The sequence below is a fragment of the Misgurnus anguillicaudatus genome, chromosome 23 (assembly GCF_027580225.2).
Source record: "Misgurnus anguillicaudatus chromosome 23, ASM2758022v2, whole genome shotgun sequence".
Taxonomy (NCBI): Eukaryota; Metazoa; Chordata; class Actinopteri; order Cypriniformes; family Cobitidae; genus Misgurnus; species Misgurnus anguillicaudatus.
This window is the reverse complement of record NC_073359.2, coordinates 32,383,415-32,409,351: the sequence shown is the minus strand read 5'-3', so window position 1 is coordinate 32,409,351 and position 25,937 is coordinate 32,383,415. Positions and strand designations below refer to the sequence as shown.

Below are 25,937 nucleotides of genomic sequence, written 5' to 3'. Positions count from 1 at the left end.
CTATATGCTAACACTGGGTTTTACTAGTGATAAATCATTTTGCTTAGTAATACAATTCAGTAATCGTTAAGGTAAAGTTTTCCTAAGATAAACTAATAATAAGTTATATTATATAGATAGGAATAAGATAGTGAGAAAATAGGATTAAGATGATAAGCTCAACGGAGTTCCGGGCTTGCGACTCAGCGTCAGTCGTTACTCAGCGTTAATCCAACTTTACATTTTTACAGTGTACTTTAACTCAAGAGTTTCCAGTGCTTCCTGACCCTTTATAAACAAAACGCATTCCCTAAAATGTAGTTCTAAATGTAGGTTCGGGAGGAGCCTAAACATTCAGACCTGTCAATCATCATCATGGGCGTATATAAGGCAGCCTTCAGTCCTCGGCGTCCAGCTGGATTTTTTTACCGGCATCCCCCCTCCTCCTTCCCTGCTCTCATTCTTCCTCTTTGCATTTCTGTTGCAGGGGGTTGAACTTTGGGGCTCTAGCCCCAGCTTCAGGTTTGCTCTCTCTGAAGGTTCAGAGCTCCAGTACCGAGCTCTCTTCGAGGACAGCAAGCCAAGTTTGTTTACCATTAATCATTAAGACCTGATGCGCCGGCGAACTAGTGAAGTATACTTTTGTAATATCTTAATCATCACTACCTCATATCTGTAAACTCCACAAGACCATAGATCATCTCTTATTTTGTTATATGTTATAGGATGGATGCTTACTCTTTGTGCGTCCTGCGTGTTTATATTGTGCACTGAATTTTTATATCGGTTGCACATGATTGAATACGTTTTTTCGTAATTCAATTATGTAGGCAAGTTCAACATGAATAAATAAAGTTTTATTAAAATAAAATGAATTTTAATTAATGTTAACTTAATTTAATCATGTTCAACCGGTGTCCACAAGTTGTTCCCTATTTTTCAGGTTACCTTAAGAAACTAAACATCCGGTCCTTTGATCTGGATTCTGACCAGAACCACAGTGAGCAATGTCACTTATTTCCATTTCTATGTGTATGTGTGTATATAAACATTGATGTTTTTGAGGGTGTGTGGTTGAAGGCACGGGGGTGGTCCAAACTCAGCAGATTTATCTCTACACAACTTTTGTTGATAGCATCACTGTATTGACTCTATCAGACACTGAAGTGTTAAAGAAAATGTTTTTCATGTGTGTTTATCTCTGTTTGTGCTTCTGCGGTCTGACTGGTAAGTTTTAAACATGTTTTAAGATTTTATAGTTTACATTTTCATTCAGTCAGAAAATTTGCACTCACTTTCTTACTTTTTAAATGAAACAAATAACGTAAGCAAAGCCTAAACATTCAGAGGTCTGATTTCTTCATCTCTGTGTTAATTTTTTCCATTCTTGATGTCATGTCTTCTAACAACTGATTTTAAAAGCCAAAGGTTTCCAATTGTTTAACTACTTGTTAACTATGTTTTCTGTGTTAATGTTTGTATCTTCAGGTGTGTTTGGTGATGAAGTGAAGTCAGTGTCAGTGATGGAGGGAGATTCTGTTACTATACACACTAATATTAAACTACAGAGAGATGATCTGATACTGTGGAGGTTTGGACTTCAAAATTCTCTCATAGCTCGAGTCAATGGAGTGGCCAAAAATATCTCAATACATGATGATGATGTTTATGATGAGAGATTCAGAGACAGACTGCAGGTGAATAATCAGACTGGAGATCTCACCATCACAAACATCACAACTCAACACACTGGACTTTATCAAATGATCATCATCGGCAAACAGAAGACCTCATACAGATTCAATGTTACTGTCTATGGTGAGTAAAGATTTTGAAGTTCCCTGGAAGTAAACACAGATGACCTTTATTATTCCAACTGAATTTGATGCACTGTTGTGTTCTGAGATGCTTTTTCGTCTTTACCGAATTTGGTTACATTTTTAATCTGACATCATTTGACACCATGATGCAGCGCTGCAAGAACAGACAATTGGATGACATCAAAGTACCACGAGAATGATTTGAGAAATTCACCTGTGGGTTCTTGCAGCTCAGCATGAAGTCAGACAAGCGTTTAATAACAAACCAGAGAACACAGATGCTGTTTGGCGCTGGTTCAAAAAAGTGTAAGTGACAAAATCAAAATTTTCTGAAAGTTGCTTGCCACGCCCCTGCATCAAAAACCCAATTCACACAGACCTTTGGTCCCAGAAAATACCCGTAAAATTGCCAGACAAGCTTCTGTGTGAACGCAAACATGTTCCGTATATCTTCTGGGATCGTTGCCGTAAAGAGGACCTAGTAAGATACACGGAAAACCCTCTGTGTGAACTAGAAGCTGAAACAATGCCGTAAGGGCCTGTCGTAGTGAGGACGCGCACGTCATCACAACAGAAGTTATGGTTCAGCTCCTTAAAAAGAGAGATAACATGCATAAAAACATTCACCACGAGAAATGTCGCAAAGTAGATTGAAGCAGTTATCAAGAAATGATAAATAAGACGCATAAACAATGACGCACGTGCCGTATTGAGGCCGCGTGTCATGTCAACATGAAGTTGGTTCAACTCTTTAAAATGACGGATTTACAACATTCACAATGAGAAATGTCAACAAACTGGACTGAAGCAGATATCAGGTAAGTTAGCTAGTCACTGCGCTGAAACGGAGATCATTCAGCAGCATAAAAGAATATCGCGTCACATGCTCATTTGAGCTATAATAAACAAAATGCCCGTGCGTCATCCCAACAAGATATATTGTTCAACTCCTCATATAAAATGCATATAAACAATCACGATAAGAAATGTCTGAAAACTGTATTAAAACAATTCAATTCAATTCAATTCAATTTTATTTATATAGCGCTTTTCACAATTTGGTAATTGTATCAAAGCAGCTTTACATAATAGATGCAGTGAAAAGCTTAGAAAATCGACAGATAGCACAACATAATAAACGATAGCACAAGCAGTTAAATTTGCTACGGCTATAAATCAACATTATAAGCAAACGTATTACTAATGTAACGTTTAGAAGTTAAGCCCAAAAAGGATGCCTCCCCGGGTTGAAAAACCCCCTAGGAGAAAAAAACCCCGGAATTTTAGCCGGGGAAGTAAAAAAGTCATAGGGGGAAAAAACCCTTGGGAGTTATATATATATATACACATTGAAACGGAAGGAGATTAAGCGGAGATTAAGCGGAGATTAAGCGGAGATTAAGCGGGTTCTGCCGGTGGTCTTTGGTCAGGCATCAGCTGGACATCACGTTGAAGAACAGCTAGTAGATCAGTTGTGTGCCGACTTTCACATGTACCGGAACTGGATCTGTTTGTCTCGTCCTCGGGATCAAGGACGAGACAGGGAGAGAGAAACAAAATCTTATTAGCGTAGGGGCCGTTCACATAGAAAACAAGTGTCACACAGTAATGTGGTTTTAGTCAGCTCGGTTCCGGACAGGCTAACTATTGCTGGTTAAGTGTATTACATATAGTTGATGATTTTAGAAACGGAAACAGAACTCGTTTGACTAAGGCCAGAGGCCCCACTGTCGTCGTTAATACTAACGTACAGTGGCAAACGGTTCTGTATGACATACTATTTTAAGGTCATGGGAAAAGGCCAAAATTGCAAGCCGGCCATATTTGGCAGTTAAGACTCAATCGAAAACCAATTCAAAGTTTCAGCATATTACTAAAGAGTATTAATGAGATTTACCATGCTTTGAAGTGTTGACGAAAAAAAAAGGTTTTAATTTATTCATTAATGTATTTATTTATTAGGTTGTACAAGCTAGCTATTAGGAGATAAGTACCATTGTTAAAACAACTATTTGAAAGCCTTGTTAAAGAGAAAAGTTTTAAGTCTAGATTTAAAGTTATCTACTGTCTCTGATTTGCGGACGTCGGTTGGTAAATCATTCCATAGCTTAGGGGCTAAGTAGGAAAAGGATCTGCCACCTTTAGACACTTTTGATATTTTAGGGATAATTAAGAGGCCAGAATTTTGTGACCGCAATGCACGTGATGGATTGTATTCTGATAATAATTCTCTAAGATATGAGGGTGCTAGGCCATTTAAGGCTTTGTAGGTGATTAGTAATATTTTAAATTGTATACGATATTTAACTGGTAGCCAGTGTAAAGATGCCAGAATTGGGCTTATGCGGTCATACTTCTTAGATCGAGTAAGAACTCTTGCAGAAGCGTTTTGAACTAGCTGAAGCTTGTTGACCTGTTTTGGCACCACAGTGCAGCCATCTATGGGCAACTTGTAATCTGTCATATTATATTTGTAGCGATTCGGTTCGATAACAAGTATCTCTGTCTTATTGGAGTTTAGCATAAGAAAGTTATGTGACATCCAGTCACTTATATCGCTGATGCAGTCTGATAGCTTAGAAAAATTTTATGTTTCGCTAGGATGGGAGGAGATGTAAAGTTGTGTGTCATCTGCATAGCAGTGAAACTGTATGTTATGATTTCTGATAATATCTCCCAGAGGTAACATATATAACGAGAACAGGATAGGACCTAAAACTGATCCCTGCGGTACGCCGTATTTAACCAGGGAGTGATGAGACTCCTCCTCATTTACATAAACAAAGTGATAGCGATTGGTTAGATACGATCTGAACCAAGCTAGCGCCTGACCACTGATGCCAACATAGTTTTCTAGCCTATTAAGTAAGATTGTGTGATCTATTGTGTCAAAGGCTGCACTAAGGTCTAATAATATAAGGAGTGATATTTCGCCACGGTCGGATGTTAGGAGAAGGTCATTTGTAACTCTAAGCAGCGCTGTCTCTGTGCTATGGTGGGGCCTGAATCCTGATTGGAACTTTTTATACGTACTATTATTTGCTAAGAATGTGCGTAGCTGGCTTGCCACTACCTTTTCTAATATTTTGGAAAGAAAAGGGAGATTTGAGATTGGTCTAAAGTTATTTAGATCTCCCTGGTCAAGGTTTGGTTTTTTAATGAGCGGTCTAATAACTGCTAGTTTGAAAGCTGTTGGAACGTAGCCTAATTCTAATGATGAGTTAAAGACATTTAGTACTGGGTTAGACACTATAGGGAATACCTCTTTGAGTAATTTTGTGGGAACAGGGTCCAATATACAGGACGATGATTTGGATGACGCTACTAATTTAGATAGCATTCTATTGTAGTAGGTTTAAATGACTCAAGATGTTCGTATGGTAGGCAAGCGTTAAATGTATTACTGGGTAGAGTGGGGGCTGCTTGGGTACCTACAATGTTTTCCCTAATAATCATAATTTTCTTAGTAAAGAAGTTCATGAAGTTGTTACTATTGTGTGGGAGTTTATTAGTGGGTTCTGTTTGTTCTTTATTTCTAGTCAGTTTCGCAACTGTGCTAATTAAAGAGGAAGCGAGGGTTATTATGATTTTCTTTAATAAGATTGCTGAGATACGTAGATCTGGCGATTTTTATAGCCTGTCTGTAGTGTTAACACTCTCTTTCCATGCTGCACGCCATACCTCTAACTTTGTGCTTCTATAATTTCTTTCCATTTTTCTAGCAGCCTTTTTAAGGGCAGCGGTATGATGGTCGTACCATGGAGCTGGTGTTTTTTCTTTGATTCTCTTTTTTCGAATTGGAGCTACAGCATTCAATGTGTTAAAACAAATACTGTTCAGGTTTTCTATTACAATATCTAGATCTTCAGGGTTATCTGCTACATGTTTCATTTGGGACAGGTCTGGAAGAGTGCTAATAAAGTTATCTTTAGTGGTGGAAATTATTGTTCTGGCTAGTCGGTAGCGTATTGTGGATCGAGTGATCATATCTAGAGGTACCGTGTATGAGACAAGGCAATGGTCTGAAACTGCATCGCTCTGAGGTGATATCTCGATTTCATTAATATTGAGCCCGAGTGACAGAATTAAGTCTAATGTGTGCCTACGAGTATGCGTGGGCCCTGTCACGTTTTGTCTAATATTGAGAGAATTTAGAATATCCATAAATGCTAATCCTAATGTATCTGTTGGGTTATCAACATGTATATATAAAGTCACCAACGATAAGAGCTTTATCTACAGTGACTACGAGGTCAGACAGGAAATTTGATATTTCTTTAAGAAAATCTACATGATGGCCCGGAGGTCTATAGATTGTAGCAAGGACAAAAGAGAGCTGTTTATGGTTACGATCAGTTATTTCCATATTTAATAGCATTATTTCAAATGAATTAAATTTTAGTTCGGATTTATGGTTAACTTTAAAAAAAAAATTGTATATTGTAGCTACACCACCCCCTCTCCCCTTTAAACGCGGTTCATGTTTATAATAGTAGTCTTGTGGGGTGGATTCGTTTAAACTAGGGATGCTCCGATCGATCGGCCAGAGATCGGTATCGGCCGATAACGGCATTAAATGACTCGATCGGTCCTCGTTAAATTTGCCGATCTCGTGAACCGATCTTTCTGTTTACTTTTGTCATCATATGGCTCCTCAATGCGGCTGCAGTTGGAGGCCATTTTTACGCAGTGAGAGCATTTTTATAACCCGTGGCTCATGAGCGACGTGCAGATTTGCATTTCTCTCTTTGCCTTTACAGAGATATGTGTATTTTCTATGAGGACGCGGTCCGGTCCTAACAGCGCGACCCGTCTTCACATCCCCATCAAACAGCGTATACAACACACATCTATCGTGGACAATTGCATCCTCATGTCAAAAGTTTATTATTTGCATGCGTTTTAAACTTTTGAGCGTTTAAACTTTAATTTTCCTCACAGCTGCTCTCGTCTGCATACACCTGCCGCGCGCACACAGCAGCCTGTCATCAGTGCACGTGAACAAAGCGATCTCTGACAAGTCTTAAAGCTACAGTAACCTAATTCATCTCTCAATAAAATCACTCTCTGCTCTTCACTAAAGAACTGTTGTACTTCATACGAATGCGTGTATATTTAATTCATACAGTAAAGACTGTGAAGTGTTTTATTTTCATTAGATTTTACAGACATAAGCCTTTTTAAAGGCATATTAAATTTCTCTTTGCAGAAGAAATTACAGAAGTTACAGTCATCAAAGAGCTTGCATATCAGCTTGAAAAATCGGTATCGGCATTGGTATCGGCCGATCATGAAGACAACAAATCGGTGATCGGTATCGGCCTGCAAAAATCCTGATCGGAGCATCCCTAGTTTAAACTAATGTAATCGTCTGCTTTAAGCCAGGTTTCTGTTAAAGAGAGTGCATCTAAGTTTTGGTCAGTAATTATTTCATTGACAATGGGTTCTTTATTGGTAAGCGATCTAATGTTAAGAAGGCCGAATTTTAACATTCGAGGTTCATCTGTAAACGTATTGTTTTCTAATTTTATGTTAGTAAGATTTGTACGAGACGAGGTAAGCGGTGCTCTGTATTCGTTTGTTCGAGGAACGCACACAGTTGAAATGTGTTGATACTCTGGTAAGATAGACTCTAAGTTCTGGGATATATGTGATCTTGACATGTCAGAGCAACTAACAGATGGACGGGTAGGCCGATCTATCTGTTTCCTGACCTGGGCCCTGGGTAGTCAGACTGTATTAGAATTTAGAGTATTGGTCAGATTTCTAGAGAGTATAGCATCCGATGACGGATGAAGGCCATCTCTCTTTAGCAGGTCAGGTCTCCCCCTGAAGTGTTTCCAATTATCTATAAACCCTCCGTTATGCTGAGGGCACCATTTTGACATCCAGTGGTGAAGAGACACTAATCTGCTATAAGTTTCATCACCCCGGTAGGCAGGGAGGGGACCAGAGCAAATTACATTATCTGACATTGTTTTTGCAATTTCACACATCTCTTTAATAGTATCTTTGGTGATCTCTGACTGGCGGAGTCTGGTGTCATTTGCGCCGGCATGAATAACAATTTTAGAAAACTTACGCTTAGCATTAGCCAGTACTTTAAGTTTGGATCTAATGTCTGACAGTTGACAAGCGGAGTCTTACCGTTTTCATTTTGGGCGATGGCGTCTCTGTTCGCCTGAACGCGGTCCGTGAAGCTGCAACGAGACCGGTGCTCGCTCGCTGGCTGCCTCGGTCGTCTCCGGGTGTCTGGAGCCAGGGTGATGTGAGGCACGCTGTACCGTCTGTTGCGAATGCCGGGCCACAACTCCTCCACAGCTTCCCGCTCTGGTGAGGAAAGGTCTGAAAAGCATACATCGGATGAGTCCGCCATTAGACTGAAAAGGAAGGCAGATTTACAGTAAACAAAGCAGTGAGGAAACGGTAAACAAACTTCAGCCGGCACGTTTGTTGATGCTAACGGGCTATATGCTAACACTAAGTGTTTACCAGTAATAAATCGATTTAGTTATAAATACTGTTGAATAATCGTCATGTTAAAGTATTCCTAAGATGAACTAGTAAGTTATATTATATAGATATTAACAAGATAGTAAGAAAATAGGATTTGGATGATGAACTCGACGGAGCTCCGATGAGAGATCAGGGAGCTCGTCAAATATCTACTCTGAAGCTGAGATCATTCACCAGCATTAGAATGGCGTGTTCACGCGCTCCTTTATAGTCTTATCATAAACAAAAATGCACGCGAGTGGTTTCTGGACAGAGAAATAATAAATAATATGCAAACTTCAGATGCTGCTTAGATGAGAGGGCAGGACTTTAAACAGGTCACGTGTCTTTCTGGGGCCTTCCAGGATGCATTTTCCGTGTATTTTCCGAAAAATCTGTGTAAAAAGGGCTAGAATGTGATGAACTCAGAAATGTTTTTTGTGGCATCACTATTAACACAGTAATTATGTTTATATAATTTTTAAATCTACATTTTAACTAAAAAGTTTTAAAATCACTAATGAACTTTGGATAAACCTAAAGTACAGAAAAAACATTTTAATGTAGAATTTAGACATTAAATAAATGCATCTAAAAATGATGAACAAGAACTTCTGAAAGATGTAAAATTACAAAGATCTGTGAATTTGGACACTTTCATATTTTTACACGTGTTACATTTTTTCTTTTCATTTTTTACATTTATTATCTAAAAAAAATTCATGTCACATCCAGTAAAAGAATCCATTTCATTTTTTTTTTAAATTAATGACAGGATGTTTTAACAAAAATATCATCATCTTAGCAGTGAAACACAATTTAGTTTCCAAGTCTTCTTTAACATTGTGAATTAAAGCAAATGTCTTCAGATCAAACTAAAACATTAACTCATTAATCATTAAACATTAATCTCCTTACATATCTAATAAAAACACTTAACTTACCAGACCACAGAAGCAGAAACAGAGATGAACACACGCGAGAAACATTTTCTTCAACACTCGACACAGTAATGCTATCAAGAAGAGTTGTGTAGAGATAAGTTCAGATGTATCATATAAGATAAGCTGTAAGTATTGTGCAGAAATAACACAACTGTGCTCTGATGATATGAGATTACATCTTGAGATTGTACTTCTAGATTTGTGGCAGCAAATAATTTTATTACTCAAGCTGTATTCATCTCACTCTCTGTACCATAGATCTTATTTAAAAAGTACTGTAAAAAGTGAAAGTTGGAATCAACTTAAACATATTACTACAATTGGTAACACTTTAAGTTGTCAACATACATTACTTAAATGAGAAACTTTAAGCTGGTTGATTTTTTTATTTTTTAGGTGTTAAGAATTGAAGTAATTTAAATTACATTTATACGTTTTGGGGGTGGTCTGAACACAGCAGATTTATCTCTACACAACATTTGTTGATAACACTTTATATTACGACCCACAATGTACCGTGTAATTAAACAGAATTCACAGCGTACCCATTTGTAACACCTCTACAGTAAGTACTGGTAGGTATAAGGGAACAATATGATAAGTTTGGGGTAATAAGGGGGTAAGAATATGGAAAAGTAAAAAAAAAATTATACTCTAAGTATTTTATAACTACAGGGTACCTAATATTACGTGGTATGTTTGACTTAGGCAAATCCATGGGGAAATTATGTATAGATTTTTTGTTAGGTTTTATTGTAATTTTTTCATATTCGCTACTTACCTGATAAAAGTATTGTCAGGAACAGGGATGGATGAACCCAAATGCAGGGGATGTCAGGGGGTGAACAAGCAACACTTATTTAACAAAAACAAACAAGAGCCCACGTAGGGGAAAAACAGGAAACAAGAAACTCAGACACTTGACAGACTTAACACTAAACCAGACTACACAAGACTTAAACACTTAACTAGACTGAGCCTGACTACATGCAGGCAATACAAAACGAACGAGCACAGGACAAGGGCATTAAATAAGGGAGCAAATCAAGAGGGGACCAGGGGATAAGGATCAAACAAAAAAGATCAATGAGGATGACAAGGGAGTGGGGTAAAAGAGACGAGACAAGGAAACCACGTGGCCTAATTTTAACACACCATGGCCACGTGTTACCACACAAAACATGGTACTGTCAGAACCCTGCCAAATTTAACTAGGCATTAAAACAAGACAAGATTCTGACAGGATCCTGACAGTACCCCTCCCCCAAGGGACACCACCTGTGATACATTTTGTGAATTTATGTTTATATAAATATTGGAAAGGACATAAAAAATAAATATTATTTCAAATAGTCCATTGATGCATTTTGAAATGTCTGTTTTTACAAAATGCCACAGAAATTTGACAATGATTGTGTGTGTTTGTTTGCGCGCGTGTGTGCGTGTTTGTGTGTGTCATTTTGAACCCCAAGGACCTCTTTGTTAAAACATTTTTTATACATCTTCAGAACGACGGAATCAAGCCCAGTTTTTTATAGAAATATTGACAGATATTCTGGAAAATTTACAAAATCTTATTCCACTGAGATGAAGGAAACCATGTTTTTAAACTAAAGAAAAATGTCTTGGGGGGGGGTCAAAATGACCCAAGGGAGACTTATAAGGGTTAAGAGATAAATTGTGTTTTGGAGTTCTTGTTGTTTAACTACCACTAAGTTTCTGTCCAATAATCCTAAATTTAAGATCTTCTATCTATGACAAATCTTGTCTCTGTGTCTGCAGGTGTGTTTGGTGATACAGATGAAGTAAAGGCGATGTTAGTAAAGCAGGGAGATTCTGTTACTCTACACACTAATCTTACTGAAATACAGAAAAATGATGTGATATTGTGGAGGTTTGGACTTCAAAAGTCTCTTATAGCAAAAATCAACAGAGCGACCAGTGAGATCTCAATAAATGCTGATGCTTTTGATGGGAGATTCAGAGACAGACTGCAGGTGAATAATCAGACTGGAGATCTCACCATCACGGACAGCAAAACCAAAGACTCTGGACTTTATCTAATGATCATCAACAGCGCTAAAGAGAGCTCATACAAATTCAATGTTACTGTCTATGGTGAGTAAAGATTTAGTAAATAATTCAATGGACATAAACACAGATCATGCTTTGTACTATTCCAACTAGATCTGATGCACGGTTGTCATTTTTAAGAGTCATTTTTGATCTGAGTAATTTGTCATCATAGCAGGGACGTATAGTTATTTTTAAAGGAGGAATGGGGGATTGTCAGCTGTCGGTGGTGTGACCCTCAAAGTTACCACAGTAAACAATATTATACAACAGTTCTTTCTGGTTCTCGAATCTGATTGGCTAAGAGGCGTGCGATATTGTACTGATAACGTAACAGTAACCGCTTCACCGTTGGTATCATTCCCCCACCTAAAACAGGCTCATCTCTGAATGGAAAAACTGCACACATACACGGACACGCACAGACGCGCTATTTTTAAACACTTTCCGTGTGTCTCAGTTCACTAGCTTGTAAATCCGTCTGTAATCCCAATCGGAAGTGATTATGCCATCAAAGATCACCGCTCTTGGATGTTACGTTAAACTTAAAATGGGAGTGTTGTCTTGTCACATCGTGTGGACGATTAACACTTGGAAAGAGGAATGTAAACAATGATTTTTCTGAAGCGATCTCTCTTCTCAGAACGCGAAAACACCGTGGAACTGCAGGTAAGCACTGCAGCTTTTAAATGTGGACATTGATTTTTTTTATAGTGACGTGACTATTAAAACACGTTATGAGATATCGCCACTGATATATTTATAAACAGCATGCAAAAACATCTCTCTGACACTTATAAAAACTGTTTTATATAGTACTGACAAGAACGAAGTCTAATAATAACCGAGTGCTCGTATCGCGTTAAGATTAAATGGGAAAGCAATAGTAATGTTATATAAGTATAGTTTTATTAACTTTTACCTCGCGCCAAAACAATAACAACACAAAAGACACTAAATATGAATAAGAAAACAAGTAATAGTTTCATCATGACACCAAATACTGCTGATCTCATCAAACACAGACAGGGCCAACATGAGAGCCAGGGAATCACTGTCAGAGATGTAGCCCAGAGAGGGCGGTGGTCAACGGGGTGAGTGAACACTGACGTTCGCTCATGCTCTGGTTCTCGTACCGAATCTTGCTAAGCATAGTTCAAACAGGCGCTATCTTTACTAATCGACTGCAGATTTGAATATTATACATATATATTCTCGACTTAACTAATCTTAAAACTACACTTTGTGACCAAGAAATTGTAATATTTAAAAACGGCGAATCCGTCCATTAAGTTATTATGAGATTCAATGCAGCCGAAAGTGTTAGCTGTCATTCTGGCCTTGAAATCCGTGGCGGAAGAAAGTAGTTCCCAAACAAAGAGGCTTTTTAAAAAACTCCGTTGTTGTTTTCTAGTTTTCGTTTTTCAAACGTGTGGCGTCGAACTGTTGTATAAAAGCAATATCGCTCTCTGAGTCGTGTGATATAGCTCCTAATCACAGCCGTGATGATATAGAACTATATCACACTCCTACTCGAGCGAAATTGCTTAATTAGAACACCTATGTTAGTGAATGAAAGTACTAAAATATGATAAGCATTCAGCGCTAAACATCTTGGCCTAATTGGGTAAAGAGACCTCTGAAATGTTGAAGAAAATGTTTCTCATGTGTGTTTATCTCAGTTTGGGCTTCTGCGGTCTGGCTGGTAAGTTTTAAACATGTTTTATGATTTTATAGTTTACTGTAATAAATGATCCACATTTTCATAGTCAGAAGATTTGCACTCACTTTCTTACGTTTAAGTAAAACAAATAAGCAAAGCCTAAACATTCAGAGGTCTGATTCTGCATCTGTGTGTCTATTTTTCCATTCTGTTGATGTCGTGTCTTTTAACAACTGATTTTAAAAGCCAGAGGTTTCTATAGGCCTTATGCCCACTGCACTACTTCCTGAACTTCAGCCAGCTCCTTGTTTCCTGTCTGCCATTATTGGACAAACTGATTAATCCAGGTGTGTCTGATTATTGTTGTTGTGACTACTGAGATCAGGCACACCTGGATTAATCAGTTTGGCCAATAATGGCAGACAGGAAACAAGGAGCTGGCTGAAGTTCAGGAAGTAGTGCAGCTGGGCATAAAGCCTATTGTTTAACTACTTGTTAACTATGTTTTCTCAAGTTCTGTGTCAATTTCTCTCTGTTTGTGTCTGCAGGTGTGTCTGGTGATAAAGTGAAGTCAGTGTCAGTGATGGAGGGAGATTCTGTTACTCTACACACTGATATTACTGAACTACAGAGAGATGATCTGATACTGTGGAAGTTTGGACTTCAAAAGTCTCTCATAGCTCGAATCAATGGAGTCGCCAAAAATATCTCAGTTTATGATGTTCTTGATGGGAGATTCAGAGACAGACTGCAGGTGAATAATCAGACTGGAGATCTCACCATCACAAACATCACAACCAATCACAGTGGAGTATATGAAATGATCATCAGCGGCAAACAGAAGATCTCATACAGTGTCAATGTAACTGTCTATGGTAAGTAAAGATTTAGAAAAAATTCACTGGAACTAAAGACAGATGCGTTGTATTATTCTAACTAGATTTAATGCACTGTTGTGGTCTGAGATGTGTCTGAGTGCTTTTCGTCTTTAGAGAATTTGAATAATTAATAATTAATTATATGAGATCTGAGATCTGAATCCAATTTTACATCTGAATTAAAGCAATTGTGTCTTCAGACTGATCAAACTAAAAGGAACAGTATGCAAGAAATGTATATCAATTAATCATAAAATGGCCCTGATATGTCACTAGACATTAAGAAATCATTTTCATTTCAAATATCACTCACAGCAGTGGTCTATCCAGGATATTGTCATTTAAAAAGTGAAGTTGCAGCCCTCAACTGATGTTTATGTTGTCATTTTGTGTATTGGCCACCAGTTGTGTGATTGCAGTACCAGTTTTAGCCACAATCCTACATACTGTTCCTTTAACTCTCTCCTGACATAAAAATGTTTATAAATTACCATTCAGACAGCAAAAGCACAAACAGAGAAAAACACACATGAGAAACATTTTCTTCAACACTCAACACAGTGATGCTATCAAGAAGAGTTGTGTAGAGATAATTTCAGATGTATTATTGGGTTTTATAAGATAAGCTGTAAGTATTGTGCAGAAATAACACAACTGTGTGCTCTGATAAAGTGAGCTTATGTTGAAATCATATTTACAGATTTGTGGCAGAAAATTATTTTACTCCAGCTGTATTCATCTCACAGACTTTCTGTACTATAGATCTTAAAAGTACAAATTATTACATTACACTATAAAAAGTTAAAGTTGGATCTACTTAATCATATTACTTCAATTGGTAACACTTAAAAATTAAGTTGTCAACCTAAATTTTTGTACTTAAAATTAGTAACTTTAAGTTAATTTTTTGGGGTGTTACCAATTGAAGTCATTTAAATTACATTTGTACTTTTTTGGGTGATCTGAACTCAGCAGATTTATCTCTACATAACATTTGTTGATATTGAGTAACATATCAGACTTCTTGAAGTAAAGTGTTGAAGAAAATGTTTCTTATATGCTTCAGTTTTTATCTCGGTTTATCTCAATTTGTCCTTCTGTGGTCTGACTGGTAGGTTATAAACATATTTTATTATTTTATAGTTTACTGTAATAATTATTTATTTATTTTTTAAATCTAAATGTGGTAATTTAGAGATGTTATCCGTTTTATTTTGCCATTCTGTTGTTTTTAAATCTATGCCATGTCTCACAATAGAATTGACTTTAAGAAATAAATTGTGTTTTGGAGTTCTTGATGTTTAACTACCACTAAGTTTCTATAAAAAAATCTTAAATTGAATCTATGAGAAACCTTGTCTCTGTGTGTTCAGATGTGTTTGGTGATGAAGTGAAGTCAGTGTCAGTGATGGAGGGAGATTCTGTTATTCTACACACTGATATTAAACTACAGACAGATGATCTGGTACTGTGGAAGTTTGGGTCACAAGAGACTCTCATAGCAAGAATCAACAGCGCCACTAGTGAGGTCTCAATATATGCTGATGTTCTTGATGAGAGATTCAGAGACAGACTGCAGGTGAATGATCAGACTGGAGATCTCATCATCACAAACATCACAACTCAACACACTGGACTTTATGAAATGATCATTAACAGCACTAAAGAGAGCTCATACAGATTCAATGTTACTGTCTACGGTAAGTAAAGATTAAATATTCAATGTTGTTTTTAAATCTGTGTCATGTCTTCCAACAACTCATTTTAAAAGCCAAAGGTTTCTAATTGTTTATACAGAAACTTAGTAGTAGTTCATCTTAAATTTAAGAGCTTTCATGTGTGACAATCTGTTTATGCAGGTGTGTTTGGTGATAAAGTGAAGTCAGTGTCAGTGATCGAGGGACATTCTGTTACTCTACACACTCATATTAAACTACAGACAGATGATCTGATAGTGTGGAAGTTTGGACCTGAAAAATCTCCCATAGCTCGAATCAATGTAGTGGCCAAAGATATGTCAGTTTATGATGTTCTTGATGTGAGATTCCGAGACAGACTGCAGATGAATGATCAGACTGGAGATCTCACCATCACAAACATCACAACCAATCACACTGGACTTTATCACATGATCTTCAGCGGCAAACAGATCATCTCATCACACAGATTCAATGTTACTGTTTATGGTGAGTAAAGTTTTAGAAAAACTTCACTGGAAGTAAACATAGATGTATTGTATTATTCCAACCGGATTTGATGCACTGTTGTGTTCTGTGTCCGAGTGCTTTTTCGTCTTTATCGGTTACAATTTGGTTTCATTTTTTGGGTAATTTTTTTTTGAATGAATTTGACATCAGAGCGGGGCGTACATGAAGCAGCTATTTTAAAAGTGGGATGGGGACAGTTGTCAGGTGGTGTGACCCTCAAAGCTACCATAGTAAACCTAGGTAATATCGGTTTACCTATATTATATAACTAATTTAATGTAACTATTTGAAAATTAATGTATAATGTAAGGAGTGGTTTCCCAGACAGGGTTTATCCTACTCCCAGACTAAAATGCATGTTTGAGCGTCTTTAATTTAAAAACACCTTGTCCTGTTTAATTTTAACATATTTGGTTGACATTGTTTTGTCATAAGACGCAAACCTTTTTTGTAAGCTTCGTTTGTAAAAACTTTTTAAGTGACCTAATATTAATAAGGGCTAGTCCTGGAATAACCTAAACCCTGTACAGGAAACCGCCCCTATATGTTTTATCTATTAAACATTGGCAGTTCGCCCCATTTATTAAAACTCAGTTAAGGACAAAATTAGGTTTTTCTCAACCCAAGTGACAATGATTTAAAAATAAGAAAAAATGAGAAAAAAAAATATAAAATGACACGGAAAAAAGTCGTGCTACGGACACGAAAAAACAATTTATAGAAATTCAGTGACACGAAAAAACATTCTTGCTTAAAAAGTGAAAATCGTATGAACATAAATAAATAAATCAAATATTTTGTGACTAGCCTATACCACGACTTGCCTTGAGATTGTGTTGCAACGGCACCGGGTGGTCCGAACTCAACAAACTTATCTCTATCCAATCTTTGTTGATAGCGTCACTGTATTGAGTGACAATATGTTGTATTATGTAGCCTATGAAATAATCACGTACGCTATAATTATAATCTATATAATAATTTTGATATATAACACTTACATTATTATATTTTATATTATCATATTTTCTATATTATATATTATTGCATACATTATCTATATTTGTATTATATAGAGGATATTATATATTATTATAGCGTACTTATTTTTTTTTTATAAAGAAGATGTGCGTAATGACAAATCTTCACGCTTTCCTTTCTCACTTTTTAAATCTCTATATGAAAGCGTCTGCTTAATGCCTAATGTAAACGTCATGTAAATGTAATAAGAAGTCTAATCGTCAATTGCTTAATCTCCTGTCTATTTTATTTTAGAGACAGATGCGCATCTCTGTCATATTGATTAAATATCATATTAATAAATGTGTTCGTTATCGCATCCAATACTTTAATGTTAGCCCACTCCAGTGCACACCCAGTATTGGCTTCGTCCAGCGACAGCAAAGCCTCCTAAATAAAAAAATGCATAGCAAAACACAATATTACCGGTAATAAATATGATCATGGATTTCTTTTCGAGCTCTTTTGCTTCGGTAACAAACTGCTCTAAAATATTCTGTGAACTAGAGCTGCGAAAATTCTTATATGGAGCTATATTTGGCGTATTTTATGCAAATAGAAAACCTACCACTACTTGAATATTAAAGGCTAGATGTCTCGCCCGCGCTGCTGGCCAATGGATGTCGGCGTCATCACCTGGTGGCCATCTTGTCTCAGTCAGCTCACTCACTCGTAGCATTGTGTTTTATTGGTGCATGTACTTTTAAAAACCCAATAATTTGCTAAATTTTCTACCGATTTTCAAATGGTTTGGTTTGTTATAAACGTCAGAGATGTACTTATGACACTGCATACTTATGAACAGTGTTTGGGGTAACGCATTACAAGTAACGCACATTACATTATAATATTACTTTTCTAAAGTACCGAGTAAGGTAACGCATTACTTTATAAATGTATATATTAATATTAGAGTTACTTTTTAAAAAAAGTAATGCGAGTTACTTTTCAGTTCAATTCATTTAATTTAAAAATAAAATAATGTACTGAATTAAACCGAACATATTAACGTAGTATTACGCACTCTGTGCGCCTTAGCGGGAACAGTTTGAGTCAGAAACGAAGATGGCAAGCTTGACATTTAAACGATCATAAAAAACACCTGCAAGGCCTGAAAGAGATCAAGCCTCAGCCGAATAAGAAAAAGTAACGCAAAAGTAACTTAAAAGTAACGAACGCATTACTTTCCATGAAAAGTAACTAAGTAACGCAATTAGTTCCTTTTTTTGGGAAGTAACTTAATATTGTAATGCATTACTTTTAAAAGTAACTTTCCCCAACACTGCTTATGAATAATTTTCATGAAACATGTTCAAGCCTCCAGAATTATAGCCACGTTAATAACGTTTGTAAGAAACCAAACCATTTGAAAATGAGTAGAAAATTGAGCAAGTTATCGTAATTTAAAACTACACGCACCATTAAAGCACAATGCTACGAGTGAGCGAGCTGACTGGGACAGGATGGCCGACAGAAGATGACAATAGAGACTCCACCGTAAGACATCTAGCCTTATACATATTTATGGTGCACACGGCCACTCCAAATTCACTAACGCAAGAACAAGTATAAGACCAAATTCATGTGCGTACGCACGTGTTGTAAATTAGGCGGAACGTTTTCTTGAGAAGTTCAAGTATAAATATGAAAAACTTGTGCAATTATTAATAAATGAGACCCAATATGAGCAAATAAACAAAGCCTAAACATTAAAAATATGAATGTGTGAATTCAGAGATGTTATCCGTGTTTATTTTTCCATTCTGTTGTTTTTAAATCTATGCCATGTCTCAGAATAGAACTGATTTTAAGAGAAAAATTGTGTTTTGGAGTACTTGTTGTTTACCTACTTAGTTTCTGTAAAAAAAGTTAATTTAAGATCTTCAAACTATGACAAATCTTGTCTCTGTGTCTGTGTGTTTGGTGATACAGATGAATTAAAGGCGATGTTAGTAAAGCAGGGAGCTTCTGTTACTCTACACACTCATCTTACTGAAATACAGAAAAATGATGTGATAGAGTGGAGCTTTGGACCTCAAGGGTCTCTCATAGCAAGAATCAATGGAGCTACCAGTGAGGTCTCAATAAATGATGATGTTCTTGATGGGAGATTCAGAGACAGACTGCAGGTGAATGATCAAACTGGAGATCTCACCATCACAGACACCAAAACCAAAGACTCTGGACTTTATCAAATGAGCATCAACACCACTAAAGAGTGCTTATACAATGTTACTGTCTACGGTGAGTAAAGATTAAACATCTTTTTTTTTATTTTTCCATTCTCTTGATTTTAAATCTATGTCATCATGTCTTCCAACAACTGATTTTAAAAGCCAAATGTTTCTAATTCAGAAACATAGTAGTAGTTCATCTTACATTTAAGATCTTTCATGTGACAATCTGTTTGTGTGTTCAGTTGTGTTTGGTGATGAAGTGAAGTCAGTGTCAGTGATGGAGGGAGATAATGTTACTCTATACACTGATATTAAACTACAGAGAGATGATCAGATGTTGTGGAGATTTGGAACTGAAAATTCTCTCATAGCAAAAATCAGTGGAGTGGCCAAAGATATCTCAATATATGATGATGTTCTTGATGGGAGATTCAGAGACAGACTGCAGGTGAATGATCAGACTGGAGATCTCACCATCACAAACATCACAACTCAACACACTGGACTTTATCACATGATCTTCAGTGGCAAACAGAAGATCTCATACAGAGTCAATGTTACTGTCTCTGGTGAGTAAAGATTTAAAAAAAAATCACTGAAAGTAAAAACAGATGCATTGTATTATTCTAACTGGATGTGATGCACTGTTGTTTTCTAAAAGTGTGTCGAAGTGATATTCATAACCCAAACATAGTTTGTTAAATTTCTAAGAGTCACTTTTGATCTGAGTAATTTGTTATAAGAGAAGGGTTGTAGCAGCTATTTTAAAGCCGAGAAGAGGGGATTGATAGCTATCAGGTGGTGTGACCCTCAATGTTACCATAGTAAACATTATTGAAACACATGTGCTCTACCTTACGGAGCGATAGTTTCATGTGCGCGCACGAAACTAAATTTTAGATTTTTTTTAACTCCAATGTCACCGTATGGCGCTTTTCCATTGCATAGTACCCCACGGTTTAGTTTACTTTGGGTCGGGTCAGCTCACCTCACTTTGGCGTGGTTAGCTTTTCCATCGAGTTTAGTATCACTTCGCAATGGGAGGGATTATAGGCGTGTTGTTATATTCGCGCTGCCTACTGCTGTGACATCATACAAGTGAGAGCGTCGTTGTACATTCCCATATATTTATTTATTTCTCAGTCCGCCACTAAATTAAAATTGGCCACCACAAATAGATGTTTGCACTTCGCGTTTTTCACTACCTCTGTCTCACATGACAGTTTCTGTTCAAACACCCGTGGCGTCAGCCGACGGCGCTCCGCTGAGCCTCATTGAAGTTGCATTTATATAATGCTGACATGCTCGTCGCGAATGTGCCGCCACAAACTGCAAGTTTAGAAAAAACTGTTATGGTGTCCCTGATTCTCAACCTGTGGATGTTTTCATCGCTAAAAGGGAGTTTGGGAACTTATAGTAGAGCACAGATGACAACATGTTTGCTTGAGCGCAAGCTAGCACTATAAGGTAAACCTAATTACATTATAGCGATGACGCTGGTAGTGACGATTCTCTCAGACCAATCAGTGATCTACAGTGTTTTTGCGTCACGTTTGGTATCAGCTCAGGTTGCTTGGAACCTCGACCGAGGTGGTACAAAAAAAGTATCAGGTACTACGTACTGCACCCAATGGAAAAGATCCCAAAAGTAAGCTGACCCGACCCAAACTAAACCAAACCGTGGGGTACTATGCAATGGAAAAGCGCCATTAGGGGCGGTACTACGTATACTATATATTTAATATTTAATTATATATTGTTAATGTTTAATTTACTGAACACTGGCAAGCCGCCCCATTTGAGAAAACGCTGCTTAATTCAGTTCTCTTTTTTTTTTTGCTCTCACAGCATTAAGTCAGACAAACTTTTAATAACAAACCAGAGAACACAGAGGGAAATTCAATAAAGTGTGGAGGACAGAATCACATTTTTCTAAAAATTGCTGTTACGTCTTTGCATCAGAGCAGTGATTAAGTCAATAGTTGCGTAATAGTGAATAATTGTTTCACTATTAAGGTTTTCACAGTAATTTTTATACATTATTTTACATTAACTAAAAGTTTTAAATAACTAATGAATTCTGCAGATGAAGTGAAAATGAAATATATTTAAATATTTTTTTTATAAAATAGAAATGTATTTTTAATTAAATAGTGCAGGAATGGACCCCTCAGGTTGAGTTGTAATGGTGGTCTTTTCACTTTAATGGGGGTCCAGGACAATGAGCCCACCTTGAGTTTCTGGGTGTTATGGGTTTGGAGTTCAAAGTTGAAAAAAAAAAACACTTTAATGATGTCACAGGAGTGACGATCTTTTAGGCGGAACCAAAAATTGGGCAAGTTGGGTTCCGCCCGGATGTTTCCGCCCGGACCGGTAAGAGAAAACACCGGACATCCGGCAGCGCCGCGAACGCTGTAATCAGCTGAATTACATGCAGCTGAGAGTTATTAAGAGGAGCGCCGGGTGATTGGGCAAGAAGAACACTCAGGAGAGTATATTAGATCAGTTTGAAACACAGTTTGAGGTCGATTGTTCCTGTTGTTGATGTGTGATCGTAGCGCTGAGTTGGGCTCACCGGGTACGCTACTTTGGACTACTGTATTGCTCTCTCTCTCGTCTAGGATTATAGCCTTATGTGGAGGAAAATACCGAAGACCTTAAAGGTAGATAAAGCGAACGAATACTGACCTTGGATGAAAGCAACGAAGGAAGGAAGGACGCACCGTTGTGAGTATACGGTGACAGAAGAATAGTGTTGGCGGCTGGAAAACGCCCTGTCTGTGCAGCTGGAACTATTACAGCGTGAAGTCGATCTAGGACAAAGAAAGTACAACAGTTGTGAGTAACGGAATCTTCTTATAGAAGAATTGTGCATGTATTGACCTGTGTATCTTTTTGAGTGTCTCCAACGAGAGCGGGCGGCCCTACCCCTGAGCCAGCGTGGTGGGTGAGCCGAAGGGTCTTTTTGCGAAACGGCTCCAGCGGTGAAAAACAAACACTAGGCCAAGTTAACATCTCCATATCTCCGTCCCGAGCGAAGGAAAGGAGGACGGGCGTCTATTGTGTGCACTGAGTGGTGGGTGAGTCTTGGATGTAGAAATTTTCACTTTGAAGTGGTGCTGTGTAATGCTGTGTATTGCAGTGGGATTGCTGTTGTCTTGTCTGACGTACCCCCGCCTCCAGTCACTCGCTCTTGAGACGACGAAGAGGAAGAAATGGTCCTAGAGTAAGACCTGTACACGATTATGCTGTGAGTGTGTTTCAGTCTTAGAATTACGAAGTGGCATCTCGAAGTATTTTCCCAGCTAAACGCTCAGCGGACTCGAGCTTCTAAGTGGCGGCGAAGAACTGTGCTACTGACGGTGCGTGAGTATTATCCAGGAGATTGTTCCCTTACCTGTGTCTTTCTGATCAACATAGAGCCTGAGGCGAAGGAGATCCGCCGGCCCGAGGTCTCGACCAAAGGGCGCCCCGGTCCAGTTTTCGATCGACCAACGGGTCTCGAGGAAAGGGCAGCGCTCGACCCGGTGAGCCGGCGTGACGGTTCTCGCCCCTCTATAGACCAACGAGCTCGCCGAGAGGGTTTTGGCCCCCGGCGCCACCTAGGAAAACCGCCGTCCAGTTGACGCACCGTACAGCCAGCCACCGTAAGTCTGCCCCCTGTTAAGTGAAATATAACCTGTTAAACTGCTTAATCGACAGGCAAGAGGAGTGTGTCGTGAAGAATTGTGGAGAGAGAGAGACAGCGTGAATGTCGAGATAACAAACTGTGGAGAGAGCCATACCTACCCAAAGCTGTAGTCAGCAACGAGGTGAGAGAGATCATTGGACGCCGAGTCACTGTGTCCTAGTGTCCCAGCAATCATCTGTGGAGAAGGAGAGAATAGGGAAGGAGAGTGAGTCGATCAGCAAGGAGCTGTGCGCGATAGGCGGCGGAACGCCTCGAGTGAGCCACAGGTACACGGAATAGGAACAAGCTCATACGAACACTGATTTTGATTTATTCTGCCTCCAGGAAAGAAGAGGAGCGCGCCACGGGCAGAGGGAACCAGAGGCGGGAGCCGTTCCCCGACGAAACCCCCACCCCCTGTCACCCACTTGCTCGTGGCTCCCCTGGAGGGCAGAGCCGGACTTTAGTTTTAATCTCCCCTTTCCCCAAATCCCCAGTACTTTTTAGATATTTAAATAAATAAAGAATATTTTTATACTTACCTGTTCCTCGTTGTTGTCTGGTCATTGGGTTGGTTTTGGGGACCTCCTCGAGGTGGAAGTTTAGAAGGGGCGTGGCTGAACATTAGCGGCCCGCCCTTGGCTTGTGACAGATTTTGGCGCAGTCGGCAGGATTCCACCTCGAGTTGAGTAACCAGACTAGCCCAATGACCGACAACGCGGGGCCCGCAGCCCAACCCCGTGCAGTGCCTGTTTTTATGGGCAGCCCTTGGGTCCAAAAGTATGGAGGGACAGAGTCGGGAGTACGACTAACGGAATGGAAGGCCCAGCTAGAGTATCTAGCCGACCTGCAAGGCCTTAGTGTAGCCCAGCGGCTACAGTTCGTGTTGAACTCCCTAGAGGGGGAAGCGCGGCGAGAAGTACAGGCCGCCCCTGAAGCCGTCCGAACCAGTGCCCAAACTATATTCCAGTTTCTCACCGAGCAATATGGTGACCACACCCCTGTAGCCGTCCTCCGTTCCCAATTTTTTAATATTAAACAAGGCCCCCGACAACCCATTAGAGCATTTGCCCTAAGACTGCGTGAGCAGTTCACCCGGCTACAGACCCGCCGCGATCATGGGCTGGGCGACGGAGAGACTTTGTTGCGCGACCAGTTCCTTCTGGGGATGAGAGAGGGCCCCGTGAGACAGAGCCTGAGGGTCCAGTTTCGGAGAGACCCTGACCTCACATTTGAAGATCTAAGGAAGGAGGCGTTAGCTCTGGAGGGCGATGAGGTAGAAGTGAGTGAGACCCCAGTATGCGCGGCTGTAAACGAGAGCGTGCCAACACAACCAGAACGCACGGATTGGAAGCAGGCATTGAAAACAGAACTCTTGAAGGATGTCCGGGAGCAGATGTCAGAATTATCTAAAACTCTGTTGGGAGAGCTGCGCCAAGGTAGGGCGCGGGAGGAACCAAGGCCGGCACCCCGAGAGCGAGTATACTCGGAGAGGAGCCGAGAGCCACCTGGACGCCCAAACCGCTATGTTCGGCCCCGTTTCGAATGGGATGAGCAGGGACGGCCGATCTGCAACCGGTGTGGTAAGCCAGGACATTATAGCCGTCAGTGTGGGCCCCGCAGGGCATCTGAAGGGGGTTTTTAGGACGACCGGCCACAGTGGGTCGTGTGGCCGGGACCCCTCGAGAAGACCCGGGAAGAAGGGACAGCTCTAGGCAGCAGATGGTCGGGCATAGCCCGGTGGCAGAAGTAAGAGTGTGTGGTAAATGGATCCAGTGCCTGGTAGATACGGGCTCACAGGTAACGATGTTCGCAGAAAGCCTCTCCAAGGAGATATTCGGACGGGGAGGAACACAAGGAACAGAGGCCCCCTGGCTGACGTTGAAGGGTGCTAACGGCCTAGAAATCCCCTACATTGGCTATCGCCTGACGGATCTTGAAGTGCATGGGGTAGTCGTCCCCCAAAAAGGTGTGATCATTGTCGAAGATAGGTGTTTGGGCGCCCACCGAGCCCTATTGGGCATGAATGTCCTCTCCGAATGCTGGGAGGAGATATTCCAGGCTAGGCCTGGTCCGAGGATCTCACCTACTGAGAGACCCAAGTGGGAGCGTGTAGTGGCCGACTGCCGCCGGGTCCAAATGAACCAGGTGCGTAGAGATCGGGAGGAAGTGGGAAGAGTAATGTGTCGTTTTGCCTTGTCTATCCCCCCTAGGAGTGAGGCTATCGTATGGGCGAGGGTGCCCCTTCGGGAAGCGAGCCCAGAGGAGTGGGTATTGGTAGAGCCACATACAGATTGCCCGCAAGTGGAGGTAGCACGGGGACTAGCGGCGGTCCGCCGGGGGAGAGTTCCAGTGAGGGTACGAAACGAGCACCCCTATGCAGTACAGTTACACCGGCATCAACGACTGGCCCGGCTGACGATGGTTACACCCCACCAGGTGAGGGAAGAGAGGGACGTCAGTTTCCGTCAGGTGTGCCCCACTGTGATCGAGGTGGCCTTGACCCAAATGGATGCCCCGGCAAGTAACCAGGGGAGAGGGGTGCCAAGACACCTAGCGGGTGAGTCACTGCAAGGAGACGACCTGGGACAGGGACAGACACAAAAACTGCAGGCACTCCTTCGGAAGTGGCAACATGTGTTTGCAAGGCACGATGAGGACTACGGGTGCACCAGGGTGGTGGAACATCACATCCCCACTGGGGACGCAGTGCCAAGCCGGGAGAGATATCGACCGATTCCACCTACCTTGTATGCGGAAGTACGTACACTCCTGCAGGGCATGTTGGGCCGGGGCATTGTCCGAGAGAGTAGTAGTCCCTGGGCGGCCCCCATCGTGCTCGTGCAAAAGAAGACGGGAGCCTGGAGGTTCTGTGTGGACTATCGCAAGCTGAACCTGGTAACTAAGAAAGACGCCTTCCCCTTACCACGAATTGAAGACTCCCTTGCTAGCCTCACGCAGTCGGCCTGGTATTCCACCTTAGATCTGGCCAGTGGATACTGGCAGGTGCA

The 25,937-nt window shown here is 39.9% G+C and overlaps 2 protein-coding genes and 1 long non-coding RNA gene across 3 annotated transcripts in view; all 3 read left to right on the top strand.

Annotated features, from left to right (window-relative positions):
- Positions 1–13,527: 13,527 nt before the first annotated feature.
- The window catches only part of LOC141359400 (SLAM family member 5-like), a 32,438-nt gene continuing 20,028 nt past the window's right edge, over positions 13,528–25,937 (top strand). Inside the window, exon 1 of the mRNA XM_073861794.1 lies at positions 13,528–13,849. Within this exon, the coding sequence (XP_073717895.1) occupies positions 13,558–13,849 (292 nt within the window). The 5' untranslated portion in view covers positions 13,528–13,557. The remainder of the gene's footprint in view (positions 13,850–25,937) is intronic.
- On the top strand, positions 15,261–19,331 carry LOC141359634 (uncharacterized). Its single transcript, XM_073862383.1, has 3 exons — positions 15,261–15,375; positions 15,712–16,038; positions 19,012–19,331. The coding sequence occupies exons 1-3, from the start codon at positions 15,261–15,263 to the stop codon at positions 19,329–19,331; spliced, it is 762 nt and encodes a 253-aa protein (XP_073718484.1).
- On the top strand, positions 21,553–23,467 carry LOC141359283 (uncharacterized). The gene is made up of 2 exons (XR_012365695.1): positions 21,553–22,506; positions 22,677–23,467. It is a non-coding gene; the product is annotated as an uncharacterized lncRNA (long non-coding RNA).